This window comes from Morchella sextelata (assembly GCF_020137385.1).
Source record: "Morchella sextelata strain SCLS chromosome Unknown scls_3, whole genome shotgun sequence".
Taxonomy (NCBI): domain Eukaryota; kingdom Fungi; phylum Ascomycota; class Pezizomycetes; order Pezizales; family Morchellaceae; genus Morchella; species Morchella sextelata.
In genome coordinates this window covers 74,304-93,642 of record NW_025408618.1, presented here as the reverse complement: position 1 = coordinate 93,642, position 19,339 = coordinate 74,304, and the positions used below count along the sequence as shown (strand labels likewise).

The 19,339-nt window shown below is 47.1% G+C and overlaps 4 protein-coding genes across 4 annotated transcripts; 3 read left to right on the top strand and 1 right to left on the bottom strand.

The window, feature by feature from the left end:
* Positions 1 to 1,745: 1,745 nt before the first annotated feature.
* H6S33_008858 (uncharacterized protein) lies at positions 1,746 to 2,483 on the bottom strand (the record flags this gene model as incomplete). The annotated part of the gene is made up of 1 exon (XM_044840409.1): positions 1,746 to 2,483. A coding segment is annotated over one exon (738 nt), but the record flags the coding sequence as incomplete, so codon positions are not given.
* Positions 2,484 to 8,866: 6,383 nt separating this feature from the next.
* On the top strand, positions 8,867 to 12,841 carry H6S33_008857 (uncharacterized protein; the record flags this gene model as incomplete). The annotated part of the gene is made up of 9 exons (XM_044840398.1): positions 8,867 to 9,698; positions 10,787 to 11,403; positions 11,467 to 11,575; positions 11,621 to 11,675; positions 11,740 to 11,929; positions 11,992 to 12,067; positions 12,126 to 12,433; positions 12,488 to 12,626; positions 12,696 to 12,841. The coding sequence occupies 9 exons, from the start codon at positions 8,867 to 8,869 to the stop codon at positions 12,839 to 12,841; spliced, it is 2,472 nt and encodes an 823-aa protein (XP_044697672.1).
* Positions 12,842 to 13,691: 850 nt separating this feature from the next.
* H6S33_008856 (uncharacterized protein) lies at positions 13,692 to 16,050 on the top strand (the record flags this gene model as incomplete). The annotated part of the gene is made up of 6 exons (XM_044840387.1): positions 13,692 to 13,973; positions 14,037 to 14,734; positions 14,789 to 15,092; positions 15,152 to 15,655; positions 15,718 to 15,791; positions 15,846 to 16,050. The coding sequence occupies 6 exons, from the start codon at positions 13,692 to 13,694 to the stop codon at positions 16,048 to 16,050; spliced, it is 2,067 nt and encodes a 688-aa protein (XP_044697671.1).
* Positions 16,051 to 16,883: 833 nt separating this feature from the next.
* On the top strand, positions 16,884 to 18,676 carry H6S33_008855 (uncharacterized protein; the record flags this gene model as incomplete). Its single annotated transcript, XM_044840375.1, has 3 exons — positions 16,884 to 17,146; positions 17,208 to 17,555; positions 17,704 to 18,676. 3 exons carry the CDS (start codon positions 16,884 to 16,886, stop codon positions 18,674 to 18,676), a joined length of 1,584 nt encoding a protein of 527 aa, XP_044697670.1.
* Positions 18,677 to 19,339: the final 663 nt, after the last annotated feature.

The window sequence follows — 19,339 nt, the reverse complement described above, 5'->3', positions numbered from 1 at the left end:
GGGGTGAGTAGCGAGTATTCCGCAGGGTACGAAGAGTGTAATAGGGGACGGTATGGGAACTCGCAATAGGGGTACTAGGGGACTCTAGCGTTGGTAAGGTCCGACGAGACAAGGAGGAATCGAGGCGGTGGTCTTCTTAAAGAAAGAATAGGACGATAATATTGTATAGCAATAGACAGCGTAAATACAGAAGACATTGCGTAAAGAAAGAAGAAGCAAAAGAACGAGAAATACAAACAACCCCCCTTAATATACTCAAGGAAATCCCAACGATGACAAATCCAACATGACTCATACATTAACAATCAACAGAACCCGGTAGAACCCAATAGAACCTTTCTGACTAATCCGACTCTTCGTAACCCCGTATATCCACTAGTCGATCCATGAAAAAGAAGAAGATCCTCACCTCTCATCCGGATTCATTGAGATCTTTGAGAATCATCTATCATCTGTAGTAGTTCCGGAAAATGGTGCCTAGATATTGTATAGCTCTTTGTATTTATCACATGCCATTGTCCCTACTAAAATCGTTAATACCTCCCCTTCAACATATTAAGAGTTGTGAAAAACACTTGCAAAATGCCCGAAATTTCTCGGGGGGGCTCCTCGCACCCCAGGTCCCCCCTCGGCGGGGAGTGGCCCCGCATCCACCCGCGTTTCAGCATAGGCGGGAGCGATTTAGGGGACATCCCTAAAGACCCCGCTGTGCTGATAGTGATAGTTAGTGACCATTGTTATCACGAAAGGATGTAGGGCTGTGAGCGTATGGAAGGTAAAAGGGAGCGAGTTACCGGACTGGAATAGTGTTGTACTGTGCATGGACCACCCTCCATTACCAGCAGCCGAGTGTAACGGGGGTCCTTTCTAAGAGAAATGGAATCGGATAGAATAGAGACGGCCGTGCAAGATAGACAATCAGGTTGCAGATTATTCAAAGATACTATCGCTAGAACTCAATAATCTTTAAGGGCTCTGCTACCGATAAGAACTTGGTTTTTCTTTCTGATGAAGACTGGAGAGAATAGGACTGAAGGGCGAGAATGAACCTGAGTACTTATACTCCGAAGGCCTCTATTCTCTGCTCCTAACTCCTTACTAAGTTCCGGTGAAGCCTTTCCTTGGTGCCGGAACAATACCACTGCTACCCCGCTTTTCTCTAAGCGTCAGCAGGTGTTTCCGATACTCAAGGCAACTACCCTTAGTCAAAGCCTTTGTAACACCTGCAGCCATGGTTGCCACACAACCGGGGCCTGCATGAATGAGCTGCCGCTCAGATGTAAGCTTAATCATTGCTGTAGAGCTCTCGCTTATTGTAGACTTCCCTAGCATAGTCCCTGCCTCTTCGGCGGTCTTACAATGCTCAGAGGATACAGAGGATCACCGGGCAATCAGAGCTTCACTCTGGCCAGTCTTCTAGTCACTGGCGAGGCATAGACTCGTCAGTCATTGCTCCCATGAATAGATCCCCTTCCTAGCGCCCGGAATGTAGTTACTCTAACAGCTGGTAGCTAACCACACTGCCGGTACTTGCATATCACCGTGCAACTGGCTTCTAACAATAACTCTCAGCATGTAACCGGGCCCTGTGTGTACTCATACACCAGACAGTTGAAATGGCTCCGTTACACCACTCCCCTCTTCCAGGATCTTGGTCTCCGAGATCTATAACCATTCTATTACCATCCATTCTATGTGACAAGAAACTCCGTGATATGCAAGGAATGAAAATCCAAAGGAAAAAACTACACCCCAGCAATCCGCTTGTCCTTGGGTTTCTTAGGATACCTCATATGGAAATCCCGAAGGGCTTCTTCAGCACTCTTCTTGAGATGCTCCCAAGGTTCCCATGTAGCATCCTCGTTCTCATAACCTTCCCACAGCACTAGGTATTCCACTCGTCTTCCTTTCTTTTTGACCCGGCTATCAGCCACCTCTCGGACAACCCAGTTCTGTTCTCCTTCAATCTCTTCAGGTTCCGGTGGTGGAACTCTTCTCTCAGGATCTACCGGTGCTCTATAAGGTTCCAGAAGGGAGACATGAAAGACCGGGTGGATTCTCATTTGAGGGGGAAGAGAGAGCTTGTAGGCACGGGTACCAATAGCTTCTAAGACATTGAAGGGTCCCATCTTCTTCTGATCCAGTTTTCCCAAAGGCCGCTTTGTTTGCACATTACGCCGGTCCAACATAACTTCATCTCCGGGCTTGAGTTCAGGCGGTGACAGGGCATGAGCATCATACCACCGGGCCATCCTTAATCTAGCTTTACCCAAGCTGGCGTTCATAGCCTGCCAGATAGATTCCCATTGAGATATCATGACCTCACTCGCTGGATTGTTCCATTCTACTCCTTCCTTTGGGGCCGGCCAGTTGGTCCTGGGTTCATATCCATAGTTGGCATAGAAAGCCGATACTTTGGTAGACTCAGAGACCGCCGAGTTATATGCATACTCTGCCAAAGGCAAGAGTTCTGCCCAGTCATCCTGTTGATATGAACAATAACTTCCGCAAGTAATGTTCCAGGGTATGGTTAACTCTTTCTGTTTGACCGTCCGTTTGGGGGTGGAAAGATGTGGACATCTTCAGCTTCATATTGAGAATGCTCATGAGAGATTGCCAAAAGTGAGAGATGAACCTGCTGTCTCTGTCCGACACTATGTCATCAGGTAAACCATGGAGTCTCCAAATTTCCTTCAAGAACAACTTAGCCAAATCTTCCGTTTTATTGAGTGTAGGAAGAGGGATGTAGTGTGCCATCTTCGAAAAACGGTCCACTATTACCCAGATCTTTGTAAACCCACTAGATTCCGGTAATCCCACAATGAAGTCCATAGAGATGGAAGTCCATGGCCGATAAGGTATCTCCAACGGCTGGAGCATACCAAACTTCTTATGTCTTGAGGTCTTATTCCTCTGGCAGCTATCACAGCTCCGGACATATTCCTCAACATCCTTATCCATGTTGGGCCAAAAGAAGTTGTTTTTCACCCGCTCTAGTGTCTTAAATTGGCCAAAATGACCAGCCACCTTAGAGTCATGTGTATCGGACAGTATTTCAATCTGAAGCTTCTTATCTTTGGGTATATACCATCTATTCTTGTAGAAGATGAGACCGTTCTTGACCGACAAGTTCTGGTCCAAATTTGGTTTCCTTTCAACCAGGGAGCGGTGCAGTTCCTGCCAGAAACTATCCTCTTTAGCAGCCGCATATAGGCGCTCTAAGAATGTATTCTGCAATTGATTCACCCTGACAGCCGATAGCTTTGCAGGATCCAAAACCAATTGACCTGGCCTAAAAAAGATCTGTGGCTCCGGCTGCAGTGTTTCACCTCCCTCTCCAAGGCGGTGATCCCAGCGCCTAGATAGCACATCAGTCTTGCCATTCTTTTCTCCCGGTCTGTAGACAACTTTAAAATTGTAGCCTGCGAGGTCCTCGGACCATCTAGCTTGCCGCCTAGTAAGAATCTTGGTAGAATTAAAATACTCCAAGTTCTTGTGGTCTGTAAAAACCGTGATCTCCTGCTCACAAGATTTGAGCATGTGTTCCCATTCCCGGAAAGAGGCTACAATAGCTCCCATTTCCTTATCATGAATGTCATAGTTGATCTCAGCAGGGGAGAACTTCTTAGAATAGAATGCCACCGGATGTAGCTTTCCATCGTCCCTATACTGAGAGAGCACTGCCCCCTTGGCAAAATCACTGGCATCTGTCTCGACCACAGTTCTCCTACTAGGGTCAAAGTGAAGAAGGATTGGAGCGCTTGTGAACAGCCTCTTGAGTTCTTCAAAGGCCTGCTCATGTGCTGCCGTCCAATACCATTTCTTGTCTTTTTGCAAGAGGTCAGTTAATGGTTTGCAAACTTTACTGAAGCCTTCAATGAAGCGGCGATAGAAGTTTGCAAATCCGAGGAATGCCTGTACAGCTTTAATATTTTCAGGGACCGGCCATTCCTTAACTGCCTCCACTTTGTCTTCTGACATAGATACTCCCTTTTCCGAGATGTGATAGCCTAGGTACTCTACTTCTCGGACATGGAAGGATGTCTTACTGATCGAGGCGCAGAGCTTAGCTTCCCTAAGCTTCTGTAGAACCTTCTTGACCAGTAGCTCATGCTCCTTCTCAGTTTCCGAGTAGATGAGGATGTCGTCGATATAGACAACCACTCCTTCATCCAGTAGTTCCTTTAGCACATCATTGATCATTGCCTGGAAGGCGGAGGGGGCGTTGCATAGACCGAACGGCATCACATTATACTGATACAGTCCATAGCGGGTTCTGAAAGCGGTCTTCCACTCATCACCTTCTGCTATCCTAATCAAATTGAAGCCATTCTTCAGGTCTATCTTTGTGAAGATCTTGGCCTTGAACAACCTGTCCCTGAGCTCACTCATGATAGGCAGCGGGTACTTGTCCTTGACAGTGACCTTGTTCAATCCTCTGTAGTCCACACAAATCCGCAATGTCCCATCCTTCTTAGGAATGAACAATATGGGGGCCGCAGCGGGGCTATTAGATCTAGAGATCTTTCCTGAAGCCAATTCTTTGTCCAGGTACTCTCGGAGGGCCTTCAACTCTGGAGCGGAACAAGGGTATAGCGGGCCAAATGGGGGAGCGGTGTCAGGCAAGAGTTTGATTTTCAAATCATTATGGGAATGCGGCGGCATTTCCCCAATCCTCTCTTGACTGAACACATCAGCCCATTCCCGGTATAGGTGGTGTATTTTCTCAGCAATATCACCTCCGTCCTCATCATGCCATACTGAAGCAACCAATTGATAGACTGTCTCTTCTTCTTCCAGCATCTGGTATGGAGAGATCAGTTCAATCTTGGTGGCCGCTGGGAGACAATTCTGCTTGCAGTAGTCACTCCACCAGCTCATGGTGTTGAGTTCCCAATTGATATCCGGGTTATGCTTCCTAGCCCAACTAATTGGTAGGTAACCGGTCATTCCTTCTTCCAATGTAGCCACCTCCCATCGGAGTGTCTCCTTATGATTTCCCATAGTCATGTGGACCGGGTGAGTGTAATACTCGCCTCCTCCCATCATGACATCTCCTTGAGCATCAAACATTGTCAGAGGTTGATCCCGCCGCACTAAGGGAATTCCGTGTTTTCTGACAAAACTCTGGTTGAGGATAGCTCCTGTACAACCGGTGTCAAACAGGAAGGACCCTTGGGCGCCTTCATCCTTTCCTTTGACCGTCCATGACAGTCCTGCCTTCAGTATAGGTCTTTTTCCATGTACTGGTAAGGAGGGAAGCCTCTGTTCCAACCTTCTTTGCTTAACAGCGGGTTCTGAACTTGTTTCTCTTTGTCTTTTCAACATAGCTAATAGCTTCGGGCACTACTAAGATCAAAGGATCCTTTGGTTCTATTCCCAAGCGATAATATAGCAGGTATGATGTGTAGTAGTTTTTTGGTAGCGGTTTGGAAGTGTCTTGTAGCAAATATAACTTTGGTAGAGCACTGACAGACCAGCTGTTTCGGGTCCTAAACCCATCCTCAGAGTGCTTGGAGCAATCAAATAGGCAGAAACACAATCATAATTTATTCATGAGAAACATAGAAACGGAAAAACCCATATGAAGGAAAAACTAGTAAACATAGACTCAAACAGACACTTTTCTACCAGAGGATTTCATTGTCCGAGTCTTGCTCAGGCTGGAAAACAAAATCTTCTTTAACCTCCGGGAGTACAACAAGTGGATCCTCTGCTACAACAGCAGCCACTTTAGCCTTCTTCTGAGAGTTGGACTTGCCATTCCCTCTTTTCCGCTTTTGTACTCTCACTGCTGCCACTCGGACAACAGTAGGTTCCTTGGACCAACAATCGGTCCATTTGTGTCTGGACTTGCCGCACTATTGCACAAGTCAGTCTATGCACTCTACCAATAGGGAGTACCGAAAGGTCATACCTTCAAGCATACTTCTGCTTTCCTTCTTTCTTCTAGAATATCCCCCGGGATACCCTTCAGTTCCGCCGCTCTGTCCTTAGGTCCGGTGGCCTTCTGAGGTCCGGAGGAGCTTACAGCTTCTCTCTTCCTCTTAGTCTGCCGGTCCTTCTCAGCAGGAGGATCTTTCTTGGTTCGAGGGGGTGCCTTCTCAGCTGCCATCCCTTGATACCTCTCATGGGTGTGCCCTAACTCTCTTAGAGCAGCTATCCGCTCCATCAGGGACTTTGGCTTGGGATTGAAAAGAGCCCAACTCATGCCTAGGTCCGCAAGGAGGGAATTGTTAATCTTATCATCCACCAACTGACCCTCATAGCCAGTCTTCCACATCAGCTGAATGATAGTATTCAGGAAGAGGTCTATTCCTCCTCGAGCCGTGTGGGTAAGGGTATTCCAATGGGCTACAGCATCATCTCTAGAGATGGCTTCGCCGAAGGCTGCTCTAAAAGCATCCACAAAGGAATCCCATCGCTTCCATCTCTCATCTAACTTCACCGGCATCCCTCCAGCAAGGCGATTGGCGGAGGCTTGATCAATTGAATTGTGGTATGCCTCATACCATCGGATCGCTGCTTCTCCTTCCATCAAGTTGCCTGCATAGCGGATCTTAACCTCCTCAGAGGTGAAGGATAGGCTCTCAATGGAGAACACATTCTCACATTGCCGGATAAAGGTCTCCACTTGCTCCGCTTTGCCCTGGAACTTGGAGGGTGGTGGTGCCTTGGGTTCTCGGGCCCTGGTAGAAGCAGAAGGGGGAGAGGCGGCCGGAGGTCGATACTGCTGGGACATCATTGCCAACAGCTTCTTCTGCTGCTTCTCCAACTTCTTCTTAAGGTATCTCCGCCAGCCTCTTCTGTCACCACCTTCTGGTTCCGAGTCTGAACTGTCAGAACTGTCTGAATCCCCTGGAGTGGGAGCGCGGGCCACAGGAGGTGGAGGGTTCTGATTTCCACCGCTTCCACCCTGTGCAATAGCTGGAGGGGGAGCGGCGGCCGCAGCAGGAGGGGCCACAGGTGCTACTGGCGCCGGGTTGCTGGCCAGTGGTGAGGTTGCTGCTGGTTGAGCGGCCCCAGACATAGTGAACCTTCCCGGGTTCCTGGCTAGCGGACTAGGAGGTCCTCGGCCTGCACCTGGGTAGAGCTCTCCTTCATAGTCATAGGATCGGTCGGCTCCTCCAAGGAATGGGAGTACTCCACTAAAGCGGCTGGGTGGTAAGGGAGATGCTCCCACCGCTGGCTGCACAATAGGGATAACTCTCCTAGTGGATCGGACCGGAAATGCTGCAAAGGGGCTGGTCTTTCGCTGCATTGTTCTGGTGGCTGCCCTGGAGGAGGACCTGGAGGGTGGATTTGGTGCCGGAGTTCCTGGTCTACCAACCACCAGCCTTTCTTCATCAAGGGCTCGCTGTATCTCGGCAACAAAGTCTGGTGGAGTGGCCGGGTTTGTCCACTCAATCTCCATGGCATCCTCATTCAGTTCATCTCTTTCCGCATACTTCCGGAGTTCTTCCTGGACAGAGTTGACTTCTAGCTTCATGTACTCGAGAGCTTCTGCCATCAGAGCATTCTGTGCTGCCTGGCGCTCTTGTACAAGGAGGAGTGCCTGACTGCCTCGGGTCAACTGATTCTGCAGGCTGTGTTGGAGGTAGGTCTGGAGCTCTGTGAAGAACTGCTGAAGGGAAACCTCGTCGGTATCTTGCCAGGCAGGCTCACAACCGGGAATGTAGGTCTGTAGAGCGGTCCTGGGCTTCTTGACAAGCTGTGTCTGCCCGGTGGCATCAAGCTGGAGGGGCACCGGCTGCCATTCAATTTGAAGGGGTGCATCCGGAGCTGGGAGGGCGGACATTTTGTATAGAGGAAGAATAATCTGAAGGTGACTTGAGCCTTAAAGATTATCTGTAACGGGGGTCCTTTCTAAGAGAAATGAAATCGGATAGAATAGAGACGGCCGTGCAAGATAGACAATCAGGTTGCAGATTATTCAAAGATACTATCGCTAGAACTCAATAATCTTTAAGGGCTCTGCTACCGATAAGAACTTGGTTTTTCTTTCTGATGAAGACTGGAGAGAATAGGACTGAAGGGCGAGAATGAACCTGAGTACTTATACTCCGAAGGCCTCTATTCTCTGCTCCTAACTCCTTACTAAGTTCCGGTGAAGCCTTTCCTTGGTGCCGGAACAATACCACTGCTACCCCGCTTTTCTCTAAGCGTCAGCAGGTGTTTCCGATACTCAAGGCAACTACCCTTAGTCAAAGCCTTTGTAACACCTGCAGCCATGGTTGCCACACAACCGGGGCCTGCATGAATGAGCTGCCGCTCAGATGTAAGCTTAATCATTGCTGTAGAGCTCTCGCTTATTGTAGACTTCCCTAGCATAGTCCCTGCCTCTTCGGCGGTCTTACAATGCTCAGAGGATACAGAGGATCACCGGGCAATCAGAGCTTCACTCTGGCCAGTCTTCTAGTCACTGGCGAGGCATAGACTCGTCAGTCATTGCTCCCATGAATAGATCCCCTTCCTAGCGCCCGGAATGTAGTTACTCTAACAGCTGGTAGCTAACCACACTGCCGGTACTTGCATATCACCGTGCAACTGGCTTCTAACAATAACTCTCAGCATGTAACCGGGCCCTGTGTGTACTCATACACCAGACAGTTGAAATGGCTCCGTTACACCGAGTGAGACCGCGCTGCTATAGACTCCTCCATTTTCCTGACGTTTGTAAAAATGACCGGGTCTGCATATGAGGTGTAGGAGCCATGCCGAAGCCATGCAGAAGCCGTGTAGTTCAGTAATGAGTGATAATACTGTCCGAATAGTCTCCGAACTGAACCATAACAAAGAAGTAGGTCACGGTGAAATGTGAAATGTAAATAACGCGAGTACTCTGTCCTATTCCCAAATATTAGCAATGCCTTTTGTCCCACGAGGGAAGACTACTCCCATGGGGAAAAAGGGTCAAATTATTGCCCTGTTCTCACTTACAGGAGTACGAAGAATGACACTATCTCAGATATCAGCGAATTCGCAGGTGAATCTATCTACCTGCTGGAAGATAATCAATGAGGCGAGGAGGAGATCACAAGAGAATGGAATTGCGGATCTCTGTGCAGATGAAAACATTTTACCCAAACCTAATGCCGATAGAGGGTGCAATGCAGTGGTTACTGCCGAGGAAAAACAGGCCTTGATTACTCTCACTTTATCGGGTTATACCCATTGTCAAATGTCCTATGCTGAGCTAGCACGAGCAGCTGGTTTAGATATCAGTATTCAAACTGTTAGAAAAATACTGGCTGAGGACGGAATACACAGACGGAAACCTACAGAAAAACCCTTCCTAAAGGACGAGAACAAAGCGACGCGTCTTGAATTCTGTCATCGCTATCGAGATCAGGATTGGAGGGTAGTTGTTTTTACAGATGAGTCTTATTTTGAGACTGGTGATCTACGAAGGAGGCACACAAAGGGTGTTCTACGACGCGTTGGGGAAGCGTACATTTCTCGGAATATCAATCGCAAATTCGGTACTGGAGCAACTATTATGTTCTGGGGAGCTATTCTCTATGACCATAATGGTAATCAACTCCCGTATCATCTGTATAAAACACCTTACGAAACATCAGAGGAACGAAAGCGGGCGGATCTACAACTACAGGAGGAATATGAGCAAGAATTGAGAGAAGAGGCATTTCATTTGGCCAACGGCGACTGGTTAGCTCAAGACCCTGAGCTAAAAGTACGTAAAAAGGATAGAAAGGGTGGTATAGATTGGTTTATATATCGTGAGAGGATACTCAACCCTCAATTCTATCCCTTTGTACTAGAAAAGATGGCTCAACGGCCTGGTGTATTACTCATGGAAGATAATACCCCATCACATATACATCGTTATCATAACTACCCCCGAGAACAGCTAGGTATAAATAAGCTGATATGGCCCCCCAATTCCCCGGATTTGAATCCAATTGAGAGAATTTGGATGGAAATAAAGGACAAAATCAAATCACAAATAGGGGTAGATTTTACTGCTGCAGCTATACGCTGTCTACTTTTACAAGAATGGACAAACTACCCAGTTGATAGAGTAAATCATCATGTATTATCAATGACAAGACGGATCGAAGCCTGTATTGCAGATGGCGGAGGAAACAATTTCAATTTTTAAACCCCAACGGGCCCTGTTGACAACCGTGACTATCAAAAGGCAAAGATCGAGTGCTCACCCATGATACTAAAAGCAGGTCAATTTCCTCCATGCACGGCTCCTGCACCTCATATGCGGACCCGGTCATTTTTACAAACGTCAGGAAAATACGAGTACACACTTTACCAATCATGCACGCATCAACCGAATACTCGTAGTCTCCTGGCGTTTTTGGACTGGGCCACTATTGCATACACCCAAAATCAGGATCTTGGCGTATTTTTGTATGGTATGCAATATCAGTCGCGTTCAAAAACGTCAGGAAGTTACGAGTAGTAAAAACCGGGGAATTATCCGGGGCTCCCCCGGTACTGAAGCATTTAAGCGATGCCAGGATAGGGCTAGTAGGAACCCCTACAGTTTATCCATTGGTAGCTCAACGTCAATATGAGAACTATATCCATCAATTATTAATCTCTGTATGCATATGATGGGTTTCTTGCATGTCGGATTCGGGGCAATAGCAGACGGTCGAGGAGGGGGCTGAACATTCCAACACTGAAGTATATACGTATATAAACCATTGCGTCGGTCCGAGTTACTTTATCCTCACTACCTGACTATTAGAGTATCACGTCGCCACAATCATGATGTTCTCTCGATCTCTAGGCTTATTAGTTACAGCAGCAGCCCTTGTGACTGCAACACCTTTCGAGAACCATGGAAGCTCCACAACAGCTCCCACCGTCACTATAAAAAATGGTACCATCGCAGGCAACTACCTACCCTCCTTTGGCATTGATGAATTCTTCAGCATCCCTTTCGCCGCGCCTCCTGTTGGTAACCTCCGTTTCAGACATCCCCAGCCTCCGAGCAAATGGAACGGGACGCTCGATGCCACGGAACATGGGCCATCATGCCCCGGCTTTGGACCGTTTTCCGAAGGACGGTCGTTAGATGAGGACTGCTTGACCTTAGATGTTGTCAGGCCGTCTGGCGGGGGAAAGGGATTGCCAGTTATGGTCTGGATTTATGGAGGAGGGTTCTCGGGAGGAGCGTCAGCGGACCCAAGATATAATCTATCGTATATCGTTAATGCGAGTGTGGCCATCAAAAAACCTGTTATTGCCATTGGTATCAATTACCGGCTGATAGGTTTTGGGTTTTTGGCTGGACAGGATGTTTTCAATTCTGGAAACTCGAATGCTGGCTTGTTTGATCAACGACAGGCACTAAGATGGATTAGAGAAAATGTGGGGGCTTTTGGTGGAGATAAAGATAAGGTTACCATTTGGGGCGAGGTATGTTTTGTTGTGCCCCTGAGCTCGAGGGTGGGGATTATTTAAGCTAAAAATTTGAGGCAGTCAGCGGGGGCGCATTCGGTAGGGTACCATCTACTTGCAAATAATGGAGATAATGAGGGGCTGTTTCGGGCAGCAATCCTGCAGAGTGGATCGTCATTGGGACCCACTTGTACGTGAACTCTTTCAGAGTATTGATGTAGCTAACAGGTGGCAGTGAATTCATTGGGGCACTTTGATGAGATATATAAATCTGTTGTAGATGTACTTGGGTAACTTACACTTTCCCGCGTTGATACGGTGCCCTGTGGTTCTCATGTTGATTTCCACCAATAGTTGTACAGATACCTCCGATCGTCTCCAGTGCCTACGGGAAGCCCCTTACGAGCAATTATTTGATGCACTACAGCAACAATTATACACGTGGACACCAGTAGTTGATGGTGATTTTATTCCGGGATGGCCGTCAGATCGTATTGCAGCTGGAGAGTTTGCGAATGTGACTCTTTTGATTGGTGCAAACACTGTAAGTTTCCGAAGAAGGATGACCAATCTATTGGCGTCAGTGAAGTCTAACATGATATACAGGATGAGGGAACTGCAACGTTCTATGGCCCTAGAAATATCATTAATACCACAGAGGACCTTAGAAACTATCTTTTGAGTGTGTCATGCCCCGAATCCCTAGAATCGAACAATGCGGTTCTAATATAACTGTGTAGATGGGTCACTCCCGGCCACAACTCCTTCTTCGGTGGAAAGACTCCTGGAATTGTATCCAGACGACCCCGTTCTCGGATGTCCCTTTAATACTGGGTCTGAGAGATTCGCGGACCAAGGATACCAGTATAAAAGATCAGCTGCTATAGTTGGGGATTACGCCGTGGATGCGGGTAGGAGACAAACATGCGAGGCTTTCGCGAACAGAGGGAACAAAGTTTATTCGTACAGGTTTGACCAATCACCATGGAATGGTAAATTGAAAGACATCACAGAGGTGGCTCCCGTGTATTCAACCCATTATGCGGAGGTGAGTCGTCCTAGGCCAAAATTCATGATTGGAAAATAACTTGCCTTGCCATAGATCGGCTTTGTCTTTAACAATCCTAGTACAACCATATCGACATATGTGGGGCCAGATCCGGCGGTGAATGCATTATCGCGCTTGATCTCGAGGAGTTGGATAAGTTTTGCTCATGATCTAGACCCAAACAACCATGGAAGTAAGTGTATATTCTTTCGGTTACCCAATAGAACCATCGTTTTCACTGACATCCCCTTGAATAATGTAGTTGAAGGTGCCACAAAATGGCCTGAATATAATTATTCGGCGTCGAATATAGTTTTTAATTCGAATAGAACTTATGTGGAGAAGGATGATTATAGAAAAGAACAACTAAAGTTTTGGGGAACGATCTGGCATGAGGTGGGATGCTGATTGGATCATTTAATTCATTGGATATGTTGGTTTATAGGAGGCCGTGGCAGTACTACAGCTACCGGCGTTTATGTAGTTAGTGATAGGTCAAGTTGAATTGACTACATACTGAGCTTATTGTTAGCTTATTTGTCCTTAAGCTTACTACATAAGAGGCCTGAGCTCATCAGAGAAAAGTAAGGGGTCGATATTTTTCTTCGTCCCTTCGTGTGTATCAACACTTTTAGACCTCAGCCTCATACAACTACAATTGTTCGCATAAAGCGTGATATCGATATTCCGACGCCCTGTGTTGAAGAAACGAGTGTCGATCGAGGAAACGATTAAACCAAGATCGAAGGGGAAGTAGAAGCAGAAATCGAAAAGTACTTAATGTTCTTTCCTGTCAGATCTACCAAGCATATTTAATATTTAAGGTTCTAATTCAGAATATATCAGGAAAGGATCAATGTTTACCAAAATATTATCGTATGCCATATTTGTTCTATTATTGGTGACAGACGTGGGGGCGATTTGGACAAAACGGTAAGTCTCTGTTGCGGTTGCAGATATGTATTGTAATGGTTGAGGGCTTGAGCACCATGCAAGACCGTCTCTCCTCGCGAATTATCTCATCGCATTCCCCCGCTACCCCACACCTCAATTCCCCGCACTGGCTATCCTATCATCATTGAAGGTCTCCTTCATTTTCTTTTCCCTCTCACTCTTCATCCTTCTGCTCTCCTCATCCCTAATCGTGGCTCCCCTTCCTCGTCTTTGTGCTCTGCTTCGTCAATTCCCCCGCTCTCAGCTCCTCTGCAACCAAAGCTTCCGTGCTTTACCATCAAACAGGTTACTTACAACTCTCAGCATGGGTTCTTATCCGAATCCGCCCCCAGCTCCTAGATTCACCCATACTCCGGAGACGCTGAAGAAAGACACCCAGCGTATCATCGAAAGCTCGCGTAAGCTCGATGACACACTTGCCGCAGAGATCACCCCAGAGAGTGCTACCTTCGAGAATGTTGTCAAGCCTTTGTCTGAAGATGAAAACTACATGAGTCTCGAGGTTGCCATATTGGGTTTCTATCAGTATGTCAGCACAGACAAGGCTCTGCGTGATGCTAGTAGCGAGTCCGAGAAGGAGCTTGAGGTCGGTAACCACACATCTGGTAGAAGGATGTTCATATGGCTGATATCACGCATTACTCCTTAGGAATTTGGCATCGAATCTTCTATGCGTCAAGACATTTACAAGCTGGTTTCAGCTGTTGCCGCAAAGAATGAGTCTGGTTTAGACCCAGAGTCACTCCGTCTCCTAGAAAAGATGAACAAGGATTACATCAGGAACGGTTTGGCCCTTCCAGAAGACAAACGCGAGCGTTTCAAAGAGATCAAGAAGGAATTGTCAACCCTTGGTATTGAATTCTCAAAACGTCTCAACGAGGAGAACGGTGGAATTTGGTTTACTCCAGAGGAGCTCAAAGGCGTCCCAGAAGATGTTTTGGGTGGTTTGAAGAAAGGTGACGGAGAGAATGAGGGAAAGCTTTGGTTGACTTTCAAGTACCCTGACCTTTTCCCGGCCATGAAGTACGCAGTCAATCCAGAGACAAGGAAGAAGATTTTTATTGGCAACGAGAACAAGTGCAACGAGAATGTGGCAGTCTTTAAGAAAGCCATTGAACTTAGAGATGAGAAGGCTAGGCTCTTAGGATTCAAGTCCCATGCTGAATTTGTTCTCGATGCTAAGATGGCAAAGACTCCTGAGAAGGTTTATGAATTCCTCAACGACCTGCGGGAGAGGCTTATCCCCGGCGGAGAGAAGGAAATTGCTCGGTTAAGAGAGTTCAAGAAGGCTGACACCCAGGCGAACAATGTGACTGATGATGGACATTATTATCTCTGGGATCACAGGTAAGGTGGCTCTTGGAGTTTATTATTAGGGCAGAGTTAACAGATTTGATACAGGTATTATGACCGTATGCTTCTTGAGAATGAGTACAAGCTCGATGCTCAGAAAGTAGCCGAGTACTTCCCTATTGCACATACGATTGAAGGAATGATGAAGATTTTCGAGACCCTATTTGGGTTGGAATTTGTTGAGGTCACGGGTGACGAAAAGCATGTCTGGCACGAGGATACCAAGCAGTTCCGCGTTTATAACGAGAAATCAACAGACGGCGCGGAGCAGGAATTTGTTGGATGGCTTTACCTTGATCTCCACCCCAGAGAAGGCAAATATGGACATGCAGCCAACTTCAATTTGCAACAGGTATATCACTATCCGGGCGCCACTGCGAGACCGTTTACTGAAATAGTTAATGTGTATAGGGTTTCTTAGACAAGGAAGGGACGAGGCGTTATCCTGCAACTGCGCTCGTCTGCAATTTCTCCAAGCCAACAGAAAAGAAACCATCTTTGCTACAGCATGATGAAGTGGTGACCCTTTTCCATGAACTTGGTCACGGTATCCACGACCTCGTTGCAAGAACTCGCTATGCACGGTTCCACGGTACGAATGTTGTTCGTGATTTCGTGGAGGCACCTTCTCAGATGCTTGAAAACTGGTGTTGGACCGCATCTGAGATTATCTCTCTTTCGTCACACTATGAAACTGGCCAGAAGATTCCCGAAGATCTTGTCAAGACCATAATCAACACCAAGCATGTTAATGACGCGCTCTTCAACCTCCGTCAGCTTCACTTTGCCTTCTTCGACATGAAGGTCCACACTTTGCAGGCTCATGAGGATGTAAAGAAACTTGACCCTACTATTGAATACAACAAACTCCGCACGGAGATTACACTCTTGGACCCACCACAAGGGCTAGGTGATGTAAGTATAAATTTGGTCTCCAGTCGGCTTTTAGAGGTAACAATGCTCACATAATATCACAGGACTATGGTCACGGTGAAGCCACCTTCGGGCATCTCATGGGCGGGTATGATGCTGGTTACTACGGATACCTTTGGTATGTGCATTCTATTCCCACATTAATGCTATTGAGATCTAACCGAGTATACAGGTCCCAAGTATTTTCAACCGACATGTTCTACTCGGCGTTTAAGGCAGATCCGATGAACGGTGTCCAGGGAAGGCGGTACCGCCATACTGTACTTGAAAGAGGTGGAAGTCAAGATGAGATGGAAACCCTCAAGCAATTTTTGGGTAGAGAGCCTAACTCAGATGCGTTTTTCGAAGATTTGGGACTCTCAAAGAAATCGTCTTAGACGCATTCTCCTATGTAGCTGGACTTTGGACAGATGGTTACTAGCTGCATGTACTGCTTTCATTTTGAATAATTCTATGGGTGATGTTCCTGCTGCAGTGCATACAGTGTTAATTAACGTTCTGCTTCTTGTAGAATGCTGTTAAAATACATGTATGTATGGTGCGCACACTCTTAAAGGTGACACGGCGATATCTGGAAGTGGAACAATCGTGGCTGCAAGGTGAACTCCAAGGCCAATGAGAGGGCTTATTCCTAGCCACTGTGCTGCATTCCTGCCGCAATTCACTTTTGAGGGGGTATAAATGGGTATAATACTGTTCCACTTTGCTCAGTCTTGGCGCCTTTTACATACAAAAATCTGCAACTTCAAACTCTTATAACTTTTTAACTAAAGTAGATATCAAAAATCTGGAAATAAAAACTAAAGCTCATCACTAGTACTACACTTTTTATTTACCGATTTTGTTTAATTTTTTTTTTTGGCAAAGTTATAAGCCCTTGACTTTTCGCCCGATTTTCGTCACCTTTAACAGAGGGCGCACCATAACTTATGTGACGGTAACAGTTCAGATTTATGTATTCTGTTCTTTCATGTGCGCGCCAAGCAAAGATCGGCTCAGGGCTCACCAGCCACGCTGGTTGAGGTTAACAAGCAAAGCAGCGGCTAGAGACGGAATGTCGCAATCAAGCGTGGGGTGAAGCTGAACCTGCATTGCCCCTCTACCACCCCTAACCCTCCATTGTATGTCCCTCTGGGCGTTTGCCTGCTTTCTCCCATTCAGGTTCTTACACCAATCTTACCAGACACCTATTCACCTGTCTTCAGCAGTAATGTCGACTCAAAAACCCCTCCCAACGCTGCCCACGAGCTTCTTAAATAACATCACCGAGCACATCGGCGATACACCACTCGTTCGCCTCAACCGCGTTCCTCAGAGCCTAGGCATCAAGGCGACAGTCTATGCGAAATGCGAGTTTTTTAATGCCGGTGGCTCTGTCAAGGACAGAATTGCTAGGAGAATGATTGAAGAGGCCGAGAAGGAGGGAAAGATCAAACCTGGAGATGTGTTGATTGAGCCTACCTCCGGAAATACGTTTGTTACTCCATCTCCCTTGGATACGTATAGACCATTGGGCTAATTGTGTGATCTGAAGTGGTATAGGGCTAGCTCTGGTAGCGGCAGTCAAGGGATATCGCGCAATCATAACCCTGCCAGAAAAAATGTCCGCTGAGAAAGTCGCTGTATTGCGCGCTCTCGGTGCAGAAATTGTTCGTACACCTACCGAAGCAGCTTATGATTCTCCGGAAAGTCATATCGGTGTAGCGAAGCGCCTTGAGAAGGAGATTCCGAATTCCATCATCCTAGACCAATACGGAAACCCAAACAATCCTTTGGCTCATGAGCTGGGCACTGCGGAGGAGATCTGGACTCAGACCGGCGGGAAAGTGGATGCAGTTGTTGCCGGTGCGGGAACAGGTGGAACCATTACCGGAATTGCAAGGTAAGCTTTTGTTTCTGCTCCCCCGCTTAGACCTTTTTTTCTCTTCTTTTTTCTCTTCTTTCTTTTTTTTTTTTTCCGGGTGTGTGGGGTGGGTGATGAGATGAGGGGCAGGGATGGCGTGATTTCAAGAGCTAATAGGAATTTGTAGGGGTTTGAGGAAGCACAATCCAAACGTTCTCGTTGTGGCTGCGGACCCAGTCGGTTCAATTCTGGCAGTCCCTGCGTCCCTCAACAATTCGCACGAGGGCTACAAGGTTGAAGGTATCGGTTATGATTTCGTCCCCGAAGTACTTGAACAAGGGATTGTCAATACTTGGGTAAAGACTACCGACCGCGAGTCATTCCTGTATGCCCGCCGTTTAATCAAGGAAGAGGGCCTTCTTTGTGGTGGCTCTTCTGGCTCTGCATTGTCAGCCATGATCGATGCTGTCAAAGCGAACCCAGAACTCAATCAAGAGGGAAAGGTCATTGTTGTTATTCTCCCCGATTCAGTCCGTAATTATCTCAGCAAGTTCGTTGACGACACTTGGATGGAGAACAACGACTTCATCCCCACTCAAGAGATTGAGCAAGCCCGGGAAACTCAGCAGTGGCAAGGTGCCAAGATCAAGGATCTAAAGCTGAAGCCTGTCGTTACTGTTCGTGATACCGCCACTGCCGAGGCTGCGATCGAGATCATGCGTGAAAAGAGTTTCGATCAGCTCCCAGTCCTCGGGAAATCTGGAAGGCTTGTTGGTCTGGTCACTCTTGGCAACTTACTCAGTTACATCTCCCGGGGATGGGCTACCAGTCATACCACTATCAAAGAGGTCATGTTCGATTTCACCAAGATCAAGGAGATTGTTGGTGATCCGAATGAAATTGGATCTGTTAAACCCACAACTACTACTACTGCGGATGGAACCAACGGCCCCCAGTGGAAGCGGAAATTCGAAGAGATTACTCTGGATACACCCTTGAGTGCCCTCAGCCGGTTCTTTGAGCATAACTCTGCAGGAGTTGTCACTCAAAGAATGGGCCCGGGAGAGGGTCTATCCGTTATTCACGTCGTTACCAAGGTTGATTTGCTTTCGTTCCTCGTTAAGGAGGGGAAGAAGGAGAAGGTCACAATTTCTGCTTAAGTTTCATATTTTTGGTTCTATGCATGGGTATCGGGTGGATGGTGAACGGGGCGCTTTTGATTTAACTTCAACGTTTTTTTTTTTGCGGGCTGAGGGTATTACAATGGGCGTGCTTGGTATTCTGTCTTCTTATGTTCTTTTTTGTAATTACTAGGAGTAGATAGACGGTTTGTTTAGCCTTTAGTTCAACACATAGGCGTAAAGGATTGGAGGGATTGAATTTAGGGCAACGTACAAGTAAACAGCTGACCACAGTTGTTTCATCTATTTTATATTTCCTTGTGTTGATGTGACGGAGGATAGAGGGAAATTCTGGTGACAAATTCTGTACTGATTGACGCTGGGGGCGGAGACCAGCGAGTGTCATAAACCCCAGCCCGCATACACGAGTGGGCAACCAATCAATAAATAAATGGCTGGTTCATGTACACAAAGTATCACTCGGTGTTGTTGAAAATGGCATGCTAGTCACGTGGAAATATGCCGTGCTGGTAGATTCTGAGTGCGGTGCATATTATAGTCCACTTTAGGGTCAGGGATTGTTTACGCGTTGCCAAACGCGCGCATCACAACACTTCTTTCTTTCAGGTCGCGAGAGCTCCATTGACCTCTTCCACCCTCCCCCTCCACCCCACTTCACGCGATTCAATTAATCCACGGAAT